The sequence below is a fragment of the Littorina saxatilis genome, linkage group LG10 (assembly GCF_037325665.1).
Source record: "Littorina saxatilis isolate snail1 linkage group LG10, US_GU_Lsax_2.0, whole genome shotgun sequence".
Classification (NCBI taxonomy): domain Eukaryota; kingdom Metazoa; phylum Mollusca; class Gastropoda; order Littorinimorpha; family Littorinidae; genus Littorina; species Littorina saxatilis.
Genome location: NC_090254.1, coordinates 30,471,514 through 30,488,630, shown reverse-complemented (window position 1 = coordinate 30,488,630; position 17,117 = coordinate 30,471,514). Strand labels below are relative to the sequence as shown.

Sequence of the window (17,117 nt, the reverse complement as noted above, 5' to 3'; positions counted from 1 at the left end):
CCTATAACGCGTCTTAGCTATCGTAAATTTTATCACTGAAGTTTGAAATTTTGTATAATGTAAGAACTGACGATGTTAAATTATATAACAGCTATGAATCTCAGTAGCGTCCACTTAAATTTGGTAGCGCGCAGTTTTAGTCCGGATTTTGTCGGATTTGAGAGTAGCGCATTAGCTCGCCTAAAACCCGTCATAACTACTGAAATGTTCAACACTCAAGCTTGAAATTTTGTATTATGTAATAATGGACAATTAACTATATAGACTATAAAAATAAATTATGTAAGTGTTATGGATCACCGGGTAGCGTCTACTTCAAAGTGGTAGCTTGCAGGCTGTTTAGTCAATGGCGGAAATCGTCGGATTTGAGAGTAGTGCATTAGCTCTCCTTAAACTCGTCATAACTTCCGTATTTTTCATCATTGAAGTTTGAAGTTTTGTATTATGTGAGAATGGACGATGAACTAACTAGAAATATAAAAATAAAGTATATAAGTGCTATGGTTCAAGCTGGCGCGTGCTGGCGCCTAGTTTGAAGTAGAGTGATCCATAACACTTACATAATTTATTTTTATAGTCTATATAGTTCATTGTCCATTCTTACATAATACAAAATTTCAAGCTTGAGTGTTGAACATTTCAGTAGTTATGACGTGTTTTAGTCGAGCTAATGCGCTACTCTCAAATCCGACACTGAAATCCGGCAGTGACTAAAACTGCGCACTACCAATTTTAAGTGGACGCTACTGAGATTCATAGCTGTTATATGATTTATCTGTATGTTTCTAGTCATTCCATCGTCAGTTCTTACATTATACAAAATTTCACACTTCAGTGATTAAAAACAATGTCGGATACGGAGTCATTCGTTCGAACACAGTCAGTCGGATGCAGAGCCACTCATTCCTCTGTGTGTGTGTGTGATCCATAGCACTTACATACTTTATTTTTATATTTTTTGTTAGATCATCGTCCATTCTCACATAATACAAAATGTCAATTTTCAATGATGAAAATTACGGAAGTTATGACAAAACTTCGACATTGACTGAATACAGACATTAATGCATACCAACTGCACAACCACTTTGAAGCAGGCACTGCCTTGACCTGTATCATTTATGTTACTTTATTCTTTAATTATACACAATTTCAGCTCCATAAATCAAAAAGGTGATGGTTGTGTTGGATGATAGCAGAACTGCTAGGATAGTCTCAACTTCAAAGAACTTAGGACCAGCATTAGTTATAATTATACAACACGAAGCCGGTGGCGATCTGTCGGCAACTATTTTCAGTGAAGTATTTGAGCAGCAACAATGGAAAGATACGTCAGTCATGTATTTGCCACTATGTCAAAGAAGGGCGTTGTTGGTTTTTTTTCGTCGGAAAGGGTTTGAAGTTTTTGAGCATAATTATTATTATTATTTTATCATTATTATTATTATTATTATTATTATTATTATTATTATTAATATTATTATCATTATCACTATTATTCTCATTACTAATGCACATTAAGTGCGCTCACCCACCCCCCCCCCTCCTCCTCCCCCCCCCCAAAAAAAAAAATCTTTGTTTTCTCCCTCTTGTTTCTGTACCTGTGTCCTTTTTATCTTTCACCATCTCTCACAAATAACACCAACCACACCCCACCCCCACCCACCCCCCCCACACACACACAAAGTTAACACACACACATCTCCTCTCTCTCTTCTGGTCTAGTTACTGTGCCGACTGTGTGTATGTCTTCGGTGTTATCTTCGTGGGTTTCTTTGTACGTCTCGTTCTTAACCCTTCATCGAACGATGCACTGTATGTCAGTGCCGTCCTCACAAAGAGGATTTCTAACCTGCAACTCATCGAAATCGTATCCTAGTCACTCTTCTTTACATCTACACCAAGATAAAGGGAGGTAAAGCTAGCTAACAAACAAACAACTGTTCCTGCACTTTTTGATTGTTTTGCCATGCTATACAACTTATTTTAATTTATTTTTTAATCATTTTTTTTAATTAATTTTACTAGAACGGTAGCATATCAACAACATTCGGCTTAAAAAGGCTTGTTCATCCTGTGAGGACGCAAGACTTCAAGTTTGTCCAAATAAATACATGCTGAAAAGTATGTTGTTTCTTTGCCCTGTGAAGTAATGAACATGTCCATTGTTCTGTGCTGCAAAGTGCAGCATGTCATTTAATTTTAACTTTGATATGCTTAACTCGGAACATGGCGATATGCTCATTTGCACCTCGTGTCCATGGGTGTATCGTCGGGGCTTCCATCCCCAACCGAGCGGGTCCCCAGGTGGTGGATAGGGGAACGGCCCCAGGGGGGTCAGCTGCGAATCAGAATAAGCAGCCAAACGGGTAGCGTTCACACACACACACACACACACCGTGGCACACAGAGGAATGACTGGCTCCGCATCCGACTGACTGTTGGAACGAATGGAGCCACGGCCTTAGGATAGCTCTCCTATAACGCGTCTTAGCACTTATATACTTGATTTTTATATTTCTAGTTAGTTCATCGTCAGTTCTTACATTATACAAAATTTCAAACTTCAGTGATAAAATTTACGATAGCTAAGACGCGTTATAGGAGAGCTATCCAAAGGCTGTGGCTCCATGTCCGACAATCGTCGGATTTGAGAGTAGTGCATTAGCTCTCCTTAAACTCGTCATAACTTCCGTATTTTTTATCATTGAAGTTTGAAATTTTGTATTATGTGAGAATGGACGATGAACTAACTAGAAATATAAAAATAAAGTATATAAGTGCTATGGTTCAAGCTGGCGCGTGCTGGCGCGTGCTAGCGCGTGCTAGCGCGTGCTGGCGCGTAGTTTAGGCGGACCCATCAAGGGAGGTCACTCAGAATTTTCGTTTCTAGTTATCGAAAGACGTAACGGCAAGTTGTGCTGATGAGGAAGATTGGAAACTGGCACTGGCAGAACTTTGCAAGAGCACTATGATACACCAACAGAAACGAACCAGACTGGACAGTCCAATACTAAGACCGAAGGCGCAAGACATAACTGGACTGGTTTCAAGATTTTTACAAACTTTGAGTGAGTATTCGTATTGTCTATGGAACTTGGAAGATAGATTTGCTAATTATTGAGACTAGATCAGATGTATTTTTTATCTCTTGGAATACATGACTGCATGATGAGACTAAAAAGTTTGCTTTGTTTCTTAGGTGTGTGTGTGTGTGTCACTGTGTGTGTGTCACCGTGTGTGTGTTTAGGTGTTTGCTGTTTTTCTTTATTGTTGTTGTTGCCTGAAATGGTGATTTTAACTAAGAATCCTTTTATGATTCTGTTGTGCATATATAAATAAATAGCTTTTATTCTTTCAGATTTATACCACAAAAAAACTGTCTGCATTTGGTGGGGAGGTGCCTTAACTGGTCAAAAGAAAAGTGAGCTGATTGATGGCATGGCCGTTCATCGCATTTGGATGGGAAAAGGCAAAACCAATTTCCATTCTTAAACAAGCTGAAGGTTTGCATTGGAAAACAGTAAGTGGGTTTTTTAAATGAGTTTTCAATGTAACTGACAGAACAATTTGTTGTGTAATTATTATATAATCAGTTGTGTAATGCTTGCAAAACACACACACACACATGTACACACGCATCCCCCATCCCACCGGCCACCCCTTTCCACATGTATACATTACATACACACACAAACTCCAATTTGAACTGTACCTGTTTCAGTGGTGGACCTTTCTGGTGACCTGTAATTACTCAACTGTCTGTTGGAACATATTAGGGAAAATAATCTATCAATGTGCTTTTGTAAATTTGTTGGTTAAATCAGAATTACTTTCAATTCTGTTTCCAGTCCTTTGTGCAAATTCGTATTATTATTAATTGGACATTATTTCTTTCAGATGAAAAAAATCCTGTCTACAATCGGAGAGAGAGAGGTGGCAATGGGAGGGGGCCACAGTCTGAAGGATGGCTGTACCAAAGCATGCAGTTGGAAGGGGACAACCCATCAAGGTTTACAATTATCAGCTTTGAAAGCAGTGAGTACAATTTGGTACATGTATAATTATTGCTTGCAACAGACCCACAACCCACCCACCCCCCCACCCACACTCATATAAATTCATATATCAACCGTTTCTGTTTCAGTGATGGACTGGTATGATGAACTTTTCTGTGTTTAAGTTTAATAACATTTAGGAAAACATGTTGTCATTCTGTGCTTGTTTGTTTTTGTTTTTGTGATAAGGCCTAAAAAAAAAATAGGTGTGGTTACGGTAACCTGACCTACCCTATTTTTTTGGGCCGACCCTATAACTTTTTATTACATTTGTCAAAAAACAACCAAAAAAACCCAAATAAACGAGTGCAGAAAACGCAATGAAAGCGAAAGCGCCCGAGTCGCACACTTATTTCCCTGTCAACTAGGTTTAATTTGTACACGTTAGAAAAAAAAGTTTAAAAAAAAAAAGTGATTGCCTACCTTCCTACCCTATTTTATTTTGGCTATGTTACCGTAACCACACCTATTTTTTTTTTTTGTGGCCTAACTGAGAATCCTTGTTCTCATTCCTGTGCACATGACATGTATTTATATTGACTTTTATTCGCTCAGATAACAAACAAGTCTGCAATTGGTGGGAAGGTGTCTGGACTGGTGGGAAGAATGATGAGTTCATTGATGACAGATGATTGTACCAAAGTCATTCAATCAGAAGGGGGAAAAACATCGAAGTTTCCATTGTCTGTGCTGAAAGTTCACACTGTTGACCAGTAAGTGAATTGTTTAACTCAGTGTCGTCTTTTTTACATTTAGTCAAGTTTTGACTAAATGTTTTAACGTAGAGGGGGGAATCGAGACGAGGGTCGTGGTGTATGTGCGTGTGTGTGTGTCTGTCTGTGTGTGTGTGTGTGTAGAGCGATTCAGACTAAACTACTGGACCGATCTTTATGAAATTTGACATGAGAGTTCCTGGGAATGATATCCCCATACGTTTTTTTCATTTTTTTGATAAATGTCTTTGATGACGTCATATCCGGCTTTTCGTGAAAGTTGAGGCGGCACTGTCACGCCCTCATTTTTCAACCAAATTGGTTGAAATTTTTGTCAAGTAATGTTCGACGAAGCCCGGACTTCGGTATTGCATTTCAGCTTGGTGGCTTAAAAATTAATTAATGACTTTGGTCATTAAAAATCTGAAAATTGTAAAAAAAGAAATTTTTTTATAAAACGATCCAAATTTACGTTAATCTTATTCTCCAACATTTGCTGATTCCAAAAACATATAAATATGTTATATTTGGATTAAAAACAAGCTCTGAAAATTAAATATATATAACAATTAATATGAAAATTAAATTTTCGAAATCAATTTAAAAACACTTTCATCTTATTCCTTGTCGGTTCCTGATTCCAAAAACATATAGATATGATATGTTTCGATTAAAAACACGCTCAGAAAGTTAAAACGAAGAGAGGTAAAGAAAAGCGTGCTATCCTCCTCAGCGCAACTACTAAACCGCTCTTCTTGTCAATTTCACTGCCTTTGCCGTGAGCGGTGGACTGACGATGCTACGAGTATACGGTCTTGCTGCGTTGCGTTGAGTTTCATTCTGTGAGTTCGACAGCTACTTGACTAAATGTATTTTCGCCTTACGCGACTTGTTTTTTTCCTGTGGTGCTTAATTTCAATATCAGTTGTGTAATGCTTGCAACATACACACACACACACACACACACTCTCTCTCTCTCTTTCTCTCTTGTTACAAATTGGGCTGAGACTTTTGATTTTGCATATATGTGGACTTGCGCCTGTGTGTGTGTGTGTATGCGCGCCTGTGTGTCTGTGTGTCTGTGTGTATGTGTGTATACATGGGTGTGTTTCTTAGTACATGTATTGTATGTGTTTGTTACTGCTAATGTGTGTGTATGTTTGTTTGTAAGTGTATGTTTTTGTTAGTGTGTGTGTGTGTGTGTGTGTGTGTGTGTGTGTGTGTGTGTGTGTGATTTAGTTTGTAATCCCAGCCATTGACTAAGAACCATTTTTCCTTCTCTATCCCAGGTTGGTATCCTGCATAAGATTATGACCACTTCAAAGTCAGGGAGCTTGGCCTGGCCACATAGTTCAAACAGAAGTTGAACTCCCTCACCATTACCATCATCATATTCTGTGAGGTGGACTTCACCTACGACCAGAAGTTTGACCAGCGTCAAAGAGCGAGTGCAGGCAGCTGCTAGTGCTACAGGACATCATCGCGCGCCATCTCACTAACAAGATTCAACACCTTTGCTGACCCACAGCTTCTGAATGCTGTGTTTGCAAAGCAGCCCGGCATCAAGCCTCATTTACATGGGTGCCATCATTCAGGACTAACACCAACAGTTCATAAACAAATATTCACTGTGCACACACGTTTGGCAAAGTGGTGCAGAAAACATGCAGTCTTGCTGCTTGTTAATTTTTATTCATCGATGATTGTTTTTCATCTAGCTACTCCACAAAATATGTTAATATCTTTTGTGATAGCAAGAATCTTAATGAAATGAAGCAGAGCGCTATTTTAAGATCTGAGAAACAAAGGGACGTAATTGCTCTGCTATATGACATGTGCAACAAGAGTAAGTGAGATTATGTGGAAGCAATTTTCTTGGCACCTGTGAGAATAAGTTAACACGCTTTGGAATGAACAAGAGACTTTACATCCTTGTCACACGTGTATGCATTAATAGCGCTTACATCCCTTTGTTTCTCATATTTTGTGCTACTGACTTGCTTGTATTATTGATTGTGCAAATACTTTGTATTGTTTTCATCTCTGATTTTGTCATTAACACTATAACAGTGATCGCTGTCGATAATGAGTTTGCACAGCCCTATGGTATTTACCTTGATGAACCCATACCAACGCATTGTGATTGAAATTCTTAATTGCTGATCCTGTTATCGCCTTCTGATGATTTTTTTTATCAAGTTCAAACTAGTCAATGTAGCGTTACTTCAATGAGATTAAGTCCACACATAATTTTTGTCTGCCCGATTGATAATACTATGCTGTGGTATTTTACTGAGACTGAAAAATGTGTTGTAATATTTTTTTAGTTCACATTTTCATGTTTTAGCAATTGAAGGAATTTAGTATGCATTGTTCAACATTTTAAAAGTGTTACTGTTATTAAATTAGTATTCACTTATTGAATTGGTAAAGACCTCAACAATTTAAATTTTAAATAAAATTTGTGATCTTGAATTTTCTGTGCATTAATTCAAATTTGTATTTGCAAATGTTATTTTAATGTTTTCAGGAGAACGTAAATTTAACGTTTGCATGTTAACGTTAATTTAACGTTTGCATGTGAACGTTAATTTAACGTTTGCATGTGAACGTTAATTTAACGTTTGCATGTGAACGTTAATTTAACGTTTGCATGAGAACGTTTGATTATGGTTTTGTTTTGGTTAATTTTATGTTTGCATGCAAACGTTAAAAAAACGTTAAATAAACGTTAATAAAACGTTTTATTTTGGTTATTTTTATGTTAGCAAAAAACGTTAAAAAAACGTTAAATAAACGTTAATAAAACGTTTCTTTTTGGTTTTATTTTGGTTATTTTTACGTTAGCAATAAACGTTTAAAAAACGTTAAAATAACGTTAATCTAACCGTTATATTATGGTTTGATTTTGGTTTTATTTTGGTTATTTTTATGTTTGCAAAAACGTTAAATTAACGTTAATTTTAACGTTATATTATGGTTAGATTAACGTTAAATTAACGTTAGATTAACGTTAAATGTTAACGTTAATTTAACGTTTTATCACATGAGCAAATTAACGTTAAATTAACGTTAGCGGTAAACGTTAAATTAACGTTTACCGCTAACGTTAATTTAACGTTAATTTAACGTTAGCATGCTAACTGGGTATGCTCTCAGAGTATAGTTTGGGGAACCCAAATGGGCAAACGAGCTCACACGTGCACGTCACCAGAATTTCTGGAACGCTGAAGATGAAGAAGACAGGTAACTTCTTTTTTGCAGAGACAAGGGTCCGAAATGCTTGTGTATCACTCATCAGGGTATACATGTATACGGTACTTTAATTATACCTGAGAAGAGAACATTTTTTCAAAAACAGTTCATGTAAACATGGATTTTATATGTTTTACAGTTTAGCAAGCCCAACATGTTAAACAATACCTATCTAGTAAAATTCCGAGGAGGGTGAACCAGGAGCCCTCCGCAGTGATACGTACATTAAAGCCGTGTTTTAATAATTACCCAGTTCTAGTAGAGTTTCCACCATGCGAACGTTGGCAGTCAGACAGGCCATGTGTAGAGCTGTCAGACCTTGGCGTGTTGTGGGCATGTTGATGTCAGCATTGCCCTGAGAGAGACCAAAAAAAGTGACAAAAATGTATTATTCAACGTGTTGTGAATATATTCACTCACACACCTGTTGTAGATGTATTTACTCACACACACACACACACACACACACACACACACACACACACACACACACACACACACACACGCAAGCATGTACGCACACACGCTCGGAAGACTTGGTGGCCGAGTGGTAACGCACTTGCGCTCGGAAGCGAGAGGTTGCGAGTTCGACCCTGGGTCAGGGCGTTAGCAATTTTCTCCCCTCCTTTCCTAACCTAGGTGGTGGGTTCAAGTGCTAGTCTTTTGGATGAGACGAAAAACCAAGGTCCCTTCGTGTACACTACATTGGGGTGTGCACGTTAAAGATCCGACGATTGACAAAAGGGTCTTTCCTGGCAAAATTGTATAAGCATAGATAAAAAGTGTCCACCAAAATACCCGTGTGACTTGGAATAATAGGCCGTGAAAAGTAGGATATGCGCCGAAATGGCTGCGATCTGCTATTCGATGTGAATGCGTGATGTATTGTGTAAAAAAATCCATCTCACACGGCATAAATAGATCCCTGCGCCTTGAGTCCGAGTCTGGAGATACGCGCGCGATATAAGACTTCATATAACATATAACACACGCACGGGCAAAGTCAGAACAGAACTATTATGCAAGGACAGATGTAAATAAAAATGTAAAAGCGGACGACTTGAGAGCAATCTGTTATGTTAGGTTCCATTGCAATAAAACGTTCACTGTTTATATTCTCTGCTAAATATGTTATAGCAGTCAACCCGAGGCCCTTTTTGTTTATCGACTAAAAAAATAAACTCTGAGAAGCTAAAATTGTAATTGACGATATCACGGAGAGATCGAAGTAATGCTACTTTCGTATTTGTTCAATACTACACTGTACCCAGTGCTGAAACCAAAACCTAAGTAATCAGCACAGGCAAACTGGCGGTATCGTATTGGGAGGATGGCTTCGAATCTAGTTATGGTCGCACATAACTGATATTAAAACCATTGTTTCTAATATGCTTACGATTAACAAATGAAACAGAAATGTCTCGAAATGTCTCGAAAATGATATCGTATTCGGCTTGTCTTTTATCATTAACTTTCAGTCAGCTTGTTACTACTCACATTGGTGACAAGGAGACGAACCCCCTCGATGAAGTCGTCCTGAACACAGATGTGGATGGCGGCCACGTCATTCTCCTTCAGCTGGTTGACGTTGCTACTGTCCTTGGCCAGGATCAGACCCACCATCCTGTGGAACACACACATCTCTCACTTGCTTTGTCTATACATCATTTTACAAGCACAACATTCACTAACCCCGCATCTGCACATTTTTCACACATCAATTCCAAAAACAATGCCAATTTGCCACGTAGAGCAATAACTGGAAAATGCGTGTGTTTCCATCCTCCAAACAAAAATATATTGTTTCTTTTATTTGTGTATGTGACATATATTACAGCCTAACCCTACTATTCAACGTAATGATTATTTATGAAAACAGACAAATAACCACGAACATCAATGTTCAGAGTACAATCTCCTGGCACCGGAGGGAATAACAAGCATTGAAATGAACAAGCAGCTTTCATCCTACGAAAGCGTGCTAGTGTCTTCTTTAATGCATTTCAGTGTCGAGAATTTGTAACCTGATATCGTGCCGAACGGTTATCGCGTTTGCCTGATACGCGATAGAGTCGAGTTGAAATCACCATCTGGCCGTTATTTATTTTACTCTTTGTCATTTGTTTATTTTTGTTTATTTTCTTCATGTGCAAGAGAGTACATTGTAAGGAATATCAAAATTGATTTTTAACATTAATTTTAGGCAGGAATTAGTTTTTTAAATCTTTGGTTAACATCATATTAGTTTATTGATAAAGTTTGTTATTTTAAAAATGTAAACATTTGATTGAGAAAAGAAAAAGACCAATGAAGAAGGATGCTCCCCGCTTGAAAACTTTTTTTTAGAGAGAAGGCAAAAAACATGACGGTAGCAGCAACCTGAGGTTAGAAAATAAAACTAAAAATAAAAATCCCCCCCCCCCCCCCCCCCCCCGTGTTTTTATTTCATTTAGTTTGTTTGGTTGTTTCTATTGACTTTGAAACTGACACGCCGGCGGAAACGCCGGTTACGCATGCGCAGAGAAGAGCAAGCATGGGGAATCTCCTATTCTAAAAATAACCAACACTGGTAGCTGCGGACCTTCTACCAGACTCACATGAATACCAGGGAAAAATGAATAATTACCGGGCAACATAAACAAATACTGGGCGGTAGTTACACGACAGTTTGACTTTGACGGACACAATTCTACAGACTTTTCAAGTTTGATGGAATTATGTATTCTTCTAAAATTGTTTTTTTGCTCAGCAGAAAAGGTCTGAAAAAGTTATATGTGGCATTTGTTGACTTCCGTAAAGCATTTGATTCTGTCAACCATGCTAAATTGTTGGAAGTCATTTCACAAGAAGGTGTTACAGGTACATTTTATGGCGTCTTGAGGGCTATGTATGCTAGTTTGTTATCATGTGTGCGATTACATGACAAATATTCCGATTTTTTCGATTTTCATAAAGGGTGTTGGACAAGGATGTGTGCTGATTCTTTATTTTTCTCACGTCTTTTTAATCAACTTGCTGTGCATATAACCTCTACGGGAAACATGCTATACAGTTATTGCCAGGTTTGATGGAACTATGTATTCTTCTTTTTGCAGATGATGTTGTGCTGTTGACTTCCACTCCTATAGGATACAACACCAGTTAGACTGTTTGAGATACTGTTGTGTAAGTTTAAAAATGGAAGTTAAGATAGAAAAGACAAAATTTATGATGTTTTGGAAGGGAGGAAATCTGGCAGAAAACGAAAAGTGGAGTTATGATGGTCACAATATAGAAATTTTGAACGAATATTGTGACCGTGGTTTTAAATTTACAACGATTAAAGTATGAAACTTGGAATCCATCACATGACATTTTATTATGTCAAAGTCTTTCTCAGGCTGAAAGAAATTACAAGAGAGACATATTTTCTTTTAAAAAAACGTGCATATATAAAGTAGCGCGTGACTCACTCAGCGTTTTCGACCTTGCAGGCGAGCTGCAGGGGAGAGTACCCCTTCCTGTTGACCGTGCTAACCTGGATGTTTTCCAGCTGCAGCAGCAGGTCCACCATGGCCACGTTGTGTCCCGCGATTCCGCTATGCAGCGGTGTGTCCCCGTTCCTGTCCTTGACACATTGTCATAACGAACTCATCAACCATACTACATAACCACACAATGCTCACGTGCTGCCAAGCTAGTTCATTTAAGCTGCTCATGCTCACAGTGTTCTCACCCCTCACAGGTTGCACCATCAAATTGTACACATTTTCATGTTGCTCCCAAATTGTTGTTTTGCAGATTTGGTATGGTATGGAAGAGACTTTGACATTTATCAATACATCAGTTTGGATAATACTGATCAAGGAATTATGATTCAGTAATCTACAATGGCCTACGTTGAGATTGCGACTCGATCGGCGGCAGGCAAACGGTGTTTTGTAAGAGGAGCTCATGTGTGGTTAAGAAAAGTTATTGGACGCCTTCTAGCCAAATTCAAACTTACAGAGTGTCCCAAACCCGACTAATGGTAATAATAGCTGCAAAGTCAACAACCAGAATTCTCAGCACTGACTCAGTTATCCTCAGTCTGTTGACTACTGGCTTAAAAAAAAACAGCCTTGTTGAACTTAATTACCTAAGATTTAAATTTTGTGGGAAAATCAGTTAATATTTTGTTTAATATCCGCACCTGCAAAACGGTCAGGGCATTTGGCATGGTGAGTTTTGACATTATCACACAAGCTAAAATTAGGGAAGCCAAAATGATGGATGTAGAAACCCCCAGCATCTTAGAATGTGGGTGCATGGGATCCAAAAGTTTTCTGAATGGCACATGCCACCTGTTAAAGGCTTTGAGCATTGTGCTAATCTGGTCGCAAACTAAGCGTCGGCCATTTTTGATTCCTGACTTGCCGGATATTAATCAATGTCAACCTGGTATTCTCATAATTGCTAGGTCTACGCTATTATACGTTATTTGCGTGTTTGACCAAAATATGACATTTTACACAGATCGAGACAGTCATTGTTCTCCGAGACCGCGCTAGCGGTCGAGGTGAACAATGACTGTCGAGATCTGTGTAAAATGTCATATTTTGGTCAAACACGCAAATAACATTTATGTATCGATCGAATTCCTTTCAGGTACTTATGACTTTGTTGTTGTTTTGACGATTGAACGAGCACACACACACATGCATGCAATCCACATGTATGCAATCAAACACATAAGCTTCATATTTGGGCGTTTCAGGTTGACCGAAACTTCAAAGGAACTACAAAACACACGTCATGTACTCACTTTGTTGTTGTTTTGACATTGAACAGCACACACTAAACACATGACGTTTTTTTTTGGAGTTCCTTTGAAGTTTCGGTCAACCTGAAAAGCCAAATTATAAAGTTTTGTCGGCCTCTGACGTCACATGACTCAAAGAAGGGAAATCCAATCTCCAATCGATACATAATACTTTGCGTGGAAATTAAATCAAAATCTGAAACAAAATAAAGTGCAACTGAAATGAAAAAACTTGAATAGTTTTTTTTATGGATCACCCTGCGCTTTTGTTATTCTCATCTCAAAAACTTCTTTGTACTTGTCTTTTGGATAAAGGTCGTGTGATCTAGCTTGTTTGAATTCAATCTAATGCTCTTTTTTCATGACGTATGTTGCATATTCCTTGAGGAAAGGCTCATCTAAACAACCCTTGAGATCATTCATTCAACAGTGCAGCACCAACCTGCGCGTTGACGTCAGCCCCCATGTGGATGAGGACCTGAGCCGCCTCGTTGAGCCTGTTGTACACAGCTTGGTGCAGCGGTGTTCTCTCCAGGCCGTTCCTGTGACACACGTCGGCCCCATACTCTACCAGCAGCAAAGCAATATCTTCCTGTTTTCTGATACACAGCAAACACAGTTTTTCAAGACAAAAACCACCCACTTTCTAAAACACAAAACGACTGTTTTCTGAAACATTGAAAAGGGCATTTCTGGAAGTGAAAAATAGAAAAGACCTTTCTCGGCCTAAGGAAGTTTGACAAATCTAAACTTAGCAAAACAATTATTACGACAAATTTCGCACCAAAATAAATGCATTAATAACCTTGTCATTTCATACACATTTGTTATGCCAGTAAAGGCCGTTCACTTCACTATCTGGATCACCTTTCGGATTAAAGATTTCTTTTACGTGGCTCACGTAAACGCCGCTCAAAAAAGGGTAACCTCAAAATCGACCAGACAAAAACTGAAGGGACTAATTAAAAATCTGCTAGAATCTGTGATAAACTTGCAACATGCTCGAACAGATCTGACTAAAATTGTTTTCTTCTCGGTACAAGCGCCCATTTGAAAAGATATGACACTCTTTGTTCATACATCTTAGTTTTATGTTTTAGGGGAACACTGATATTTTCACAATAGTGTCAATAATGCTATGGTCAAACGTAAGACTTACGCAGCCAAAGCCGCTCCCAGAGCCCCCTCTTCCTCAGTTCCCGTGATGTCGATGTCAGCGCCCATGTCCAGGAGCGCCACCACCACCTTGCGTTTGCCTTGGTGACCAGCCACTACCAAAGGCGGTAAGCCGTTGTGAGCTGTGTTCATCTGAAATATGACATATTTGCATTACAAAAAAATGTCAGTATAAGAATATTGTTTATGTGTACTCAATACGGATTATCGTGAGGAATTCAGGGTACTTCTTGTTGCGTGGCCTTCCTTTATTTCGTTCTTGCTTCATTGCTTTGTTTTAATTCTTCTTCTTTTTAACTTGAAAACAAGTTACCTAGTTGTCTGTTTCAGACCATGAAACGGAAGAGAAAAATGTCACTTTGCGACCCGGCCGTATCGCTTTGGGTCCCCGCATTGACATTTCACTCACTGTTGTTTTGTTCAGCTAAGGACGTCGAGTGAAAAGCACCTTGTTATACCCACATTTACACTAGAAACAAACCTTTTTACATGTAGGCGCTCGTTGTCCGTTGTATATCTTGTCTGTCTTTCAAGGCAGATAGGTCGAGGTTCTTGTCAACATTTCTTGGGTTTTTTGTTTTGTTTATGTAATCCTTTCGCAAATGAAATAAACCCTTACGCTGAGGTGCCCTCTTATAACAGGTATATTTAAGCCTAGTTTATGATCAAAACGACATGGTGAGGTGTCTCTATCGGTCGTTGTCCTTCAACTCGAGAGGTCTCATAATAAGGCAACAATTTAATCGCAAATGAAAACAATCCTTATATTATTGAAGTCCTCTGAAGCAAAGTTTGTAGACCGAGGGACAAGATAAGGTGTCCTTTAAAGGAAGATGTCCCCTCATCAGAAAGGCCTCATATTACGTGTACCATTGTTATCTTACTTGCAGATGACAACAATCCTCACCAGAACTGGGTTTGCGCGACACATCTCCTTGACTTTAACAGTGTCTCCCTGTACGATAGCGGCCTGCAGCTTCCCTTCCTCCGTGCTCTCGTCGGGCGTCAGGATAGTTCCTAGACCTCCCAGGCCACTGACACCACCAAGGCCGCCTAGGCCGCCAAGGCCAGCTAGCAGAGCACTCAATGATCCGCCTCCTCCTCCTGCTCCGCCTCCCAACCCCGCCAATTGCCCCGGCGCTGAAACACAAACACTGGCAGCTCTAAAACTACACTGTCAGATAGACCTTGAAATAATGTCACTCAGAAACGTAGAAACTGGCATCTCTGGACCGGAACTGAGAGATAGACCAAAGAAAATTTTAAACAACTGAGTCAGAGCACTATTTAAAGATATGAGGATGAAAGTCGCTTGTTCATTTAAATGTTACTCTCTCAGGTGCTATTACACATGGCGTATGCATTTAGAGCGCTTACTTACCCTTGATTATCAGATCTGACAGATAAACCGTACAATGTCACTGTTCGCTTACAGAAGTGTTTGCAATCATCACAACAATTTTACCATCTTCGTCATTAGTCTTTCTTTAAGTGGAACAAAGAAGAAATTTCGTGATGAGAGATTTTTTGACAGCGTCTTGGTAAAGGGGGAGAAAGTCGCACAACACGCTTTTGATTCACACACTGAAAACCTGCGGCCACTGAAAATTGCCCTATTTTTGGACATTTCAACATTTTGAGATTTTACAGGGTCAAATCTATATTGTACACGGTACTTTCTACAATGCCGGTCTTATTTGGGGTTCCTCTGTTTCTTGCTTTTTTTTCAAATCAAAAATTAAACTGAATAATGCAATCCTGGTTGTCATTCAGCTCAGATATACTATAGACAATATAGATTAAAAAAAAAAGTTTTATCACTGTTGAAGATGTGTGACGATACATACGCCCCAAAAAGTCAAAATGACGCACATTAGGGGGTAAATGTTGTTTCCTGGTATGGTAGTCAATTACGACAGTAAATTTCATATAAATAAACCAACAGTTTTGGGTGGTGTGTGTTTCTCAGATACGCTGACCCTATATGTTAAGCTATAACTGTACATAACAAGACCTACGATTATTTTGTTTGAAAACGGAATACTAGTGTCAAAAACTTGGTCCAGTTTTGAGTAGGACGACGTCACACCTAATAAAAAAAAACGTGTATGTGTCGCTCCTGGTTTAAACAGTAAAGCTATTGACCCAAACAAACTTGTCCAATTTATTGTGCTTGAGGACATCTACCCAAACACGAAAGTGAAATCAAGACAGCGTACTCATGGTGTCACACGTGTCACGACTGTAACGCTGTAACAATTTACGTCATAAACACCAATTAATGTGGTAAAACCCAACTTTCTGTTAATAGATCGCTTTGAACAGCATCAACAAAGTTGGCTCCTAAGTATCTGACGTAAGCGATTGATAGATTGGAAGTTATTCTATTTTCCAATCTGGTACCGAATGACCATTTTCCTGTCACAACTGTTATGGTTCACAGACCAAAAAGTTGATATTGACATTTTCTCGCGTGTTTATGACTCTTGAAACTTCCCACGCCTATATTGCCCCTGAAGACTTACTGAACTGACACAAGTCTGGTTGACTTTCGTCGACTTTCAAGGTCACAGCAAGGTCAAGTTCAGGTAACAGTTTGTAGAAGGAACAAAAAAGGAATATAAGCAGTTCGTAGAAAAAAACAATGAAGCTAGATTTGTTAAAGTTGATGCACCAATTACACAATTCCCACGGCAAAAACGAAATTTTCAGAGCAAACATTTGTCAATTCTGTTCCCCAGTAATTGGATAGCATCGTGCATAGCAAATCGTTTTGATAGTTGTTGTTCAGACCAAAGGCACAGCCTGTTCTTATAATGGTGAACCAGTCTAAGTGATGTTCAGCCCAATGCAAGCTCCCTTACGTGTGAACCGTCAAGGCAGGACTTTTTGTCGACACTGAATAAGAGGTCCTTTGCTCACCGGGAAACTGGACGACACTGCCCCTTGTCCAAAGCAACAGGTGTCAAAACACACTTCTCAGCCCTTCTAACAAGTTACACCACAGGCATATTATCTACAAGTTGGTATCCCACTTCATTGGCTCTGTAGACGCCCGTGTTTTACCGCTTGCTTCCCTTTATATAATAAACCGGCCATAGAGCGTCGACCGTCGTCGTCTCGAACTAAATCTCA

General features: G+C 38.9%; 1 protein-coding gene and 2 long non-coding RNA genes across 4 annotated transcripts in view; 2 read left to right on the top strand and 1 right to left on the bottom strand.

The window, feature by feature from the left end:
* Positions 1-17,117, bottom strand: part of LOC138979011 (E3 ubiquitin-protein ligase MIB2-like) — an 82,139-nt gene that overhangs the window by 32,987 nt on the left and 32,035 nt on the right. For both annotated transcript variants that reach the window (XM_070351824.1, XM_070351823.1), the window contains exons 9-14: positions 14,890-15,122; positions 13,966-14,114; positions 13,249-13,405; positions 11,479-11,633; positions 9,524-9,650; positions 8,276-8,381 (exon numbers count right to left, since the gene is read on the bottom strand). In XM_070351824.1, coding sequence (XP_070207925.1) covers positions 8,276-8,381; positions 9,524-9,650; positions 11,479-11,633; positions 13,249-13,405; positions 13,966-14,114; positions 14,890-15,122 — 927 coding nt within the window. The remainder of the gene's footprint in view (positions 1-8,275; positions 8,382-9,523; positions 9,651-11,478; positions 11,634-13,248; positions 13,406-13,965; positions 14,115-14,889; positions 15,123-17,117) is intronic.
* Positions 2,855-7,246, top strand: LOC138979032 (uncharacterized). Its single transcript, XR_011459894.1, has 5 exons — positions 2,855-3,071; positions 3,362-3,523; positions 3,901-4,038; positions 4,614-4,771; positions 6,061-7,246. It is a non-coding gene; the product is annotated as an uncharacterized lncRNA (long non-coding RNA).
* On the top strand, positions 10,734-15,012 carry LOC138979036 (uncharacterized). Its single transcript, XR_011459900.1, has 4 exons — positions 10,734-11,191; positions 11,500-11,614; positions 13,237-14,089; positions 14,873-15,012. It is a non-coding gene; the product is annotated as an uncharacterized lncRNA (long non-coding RNA).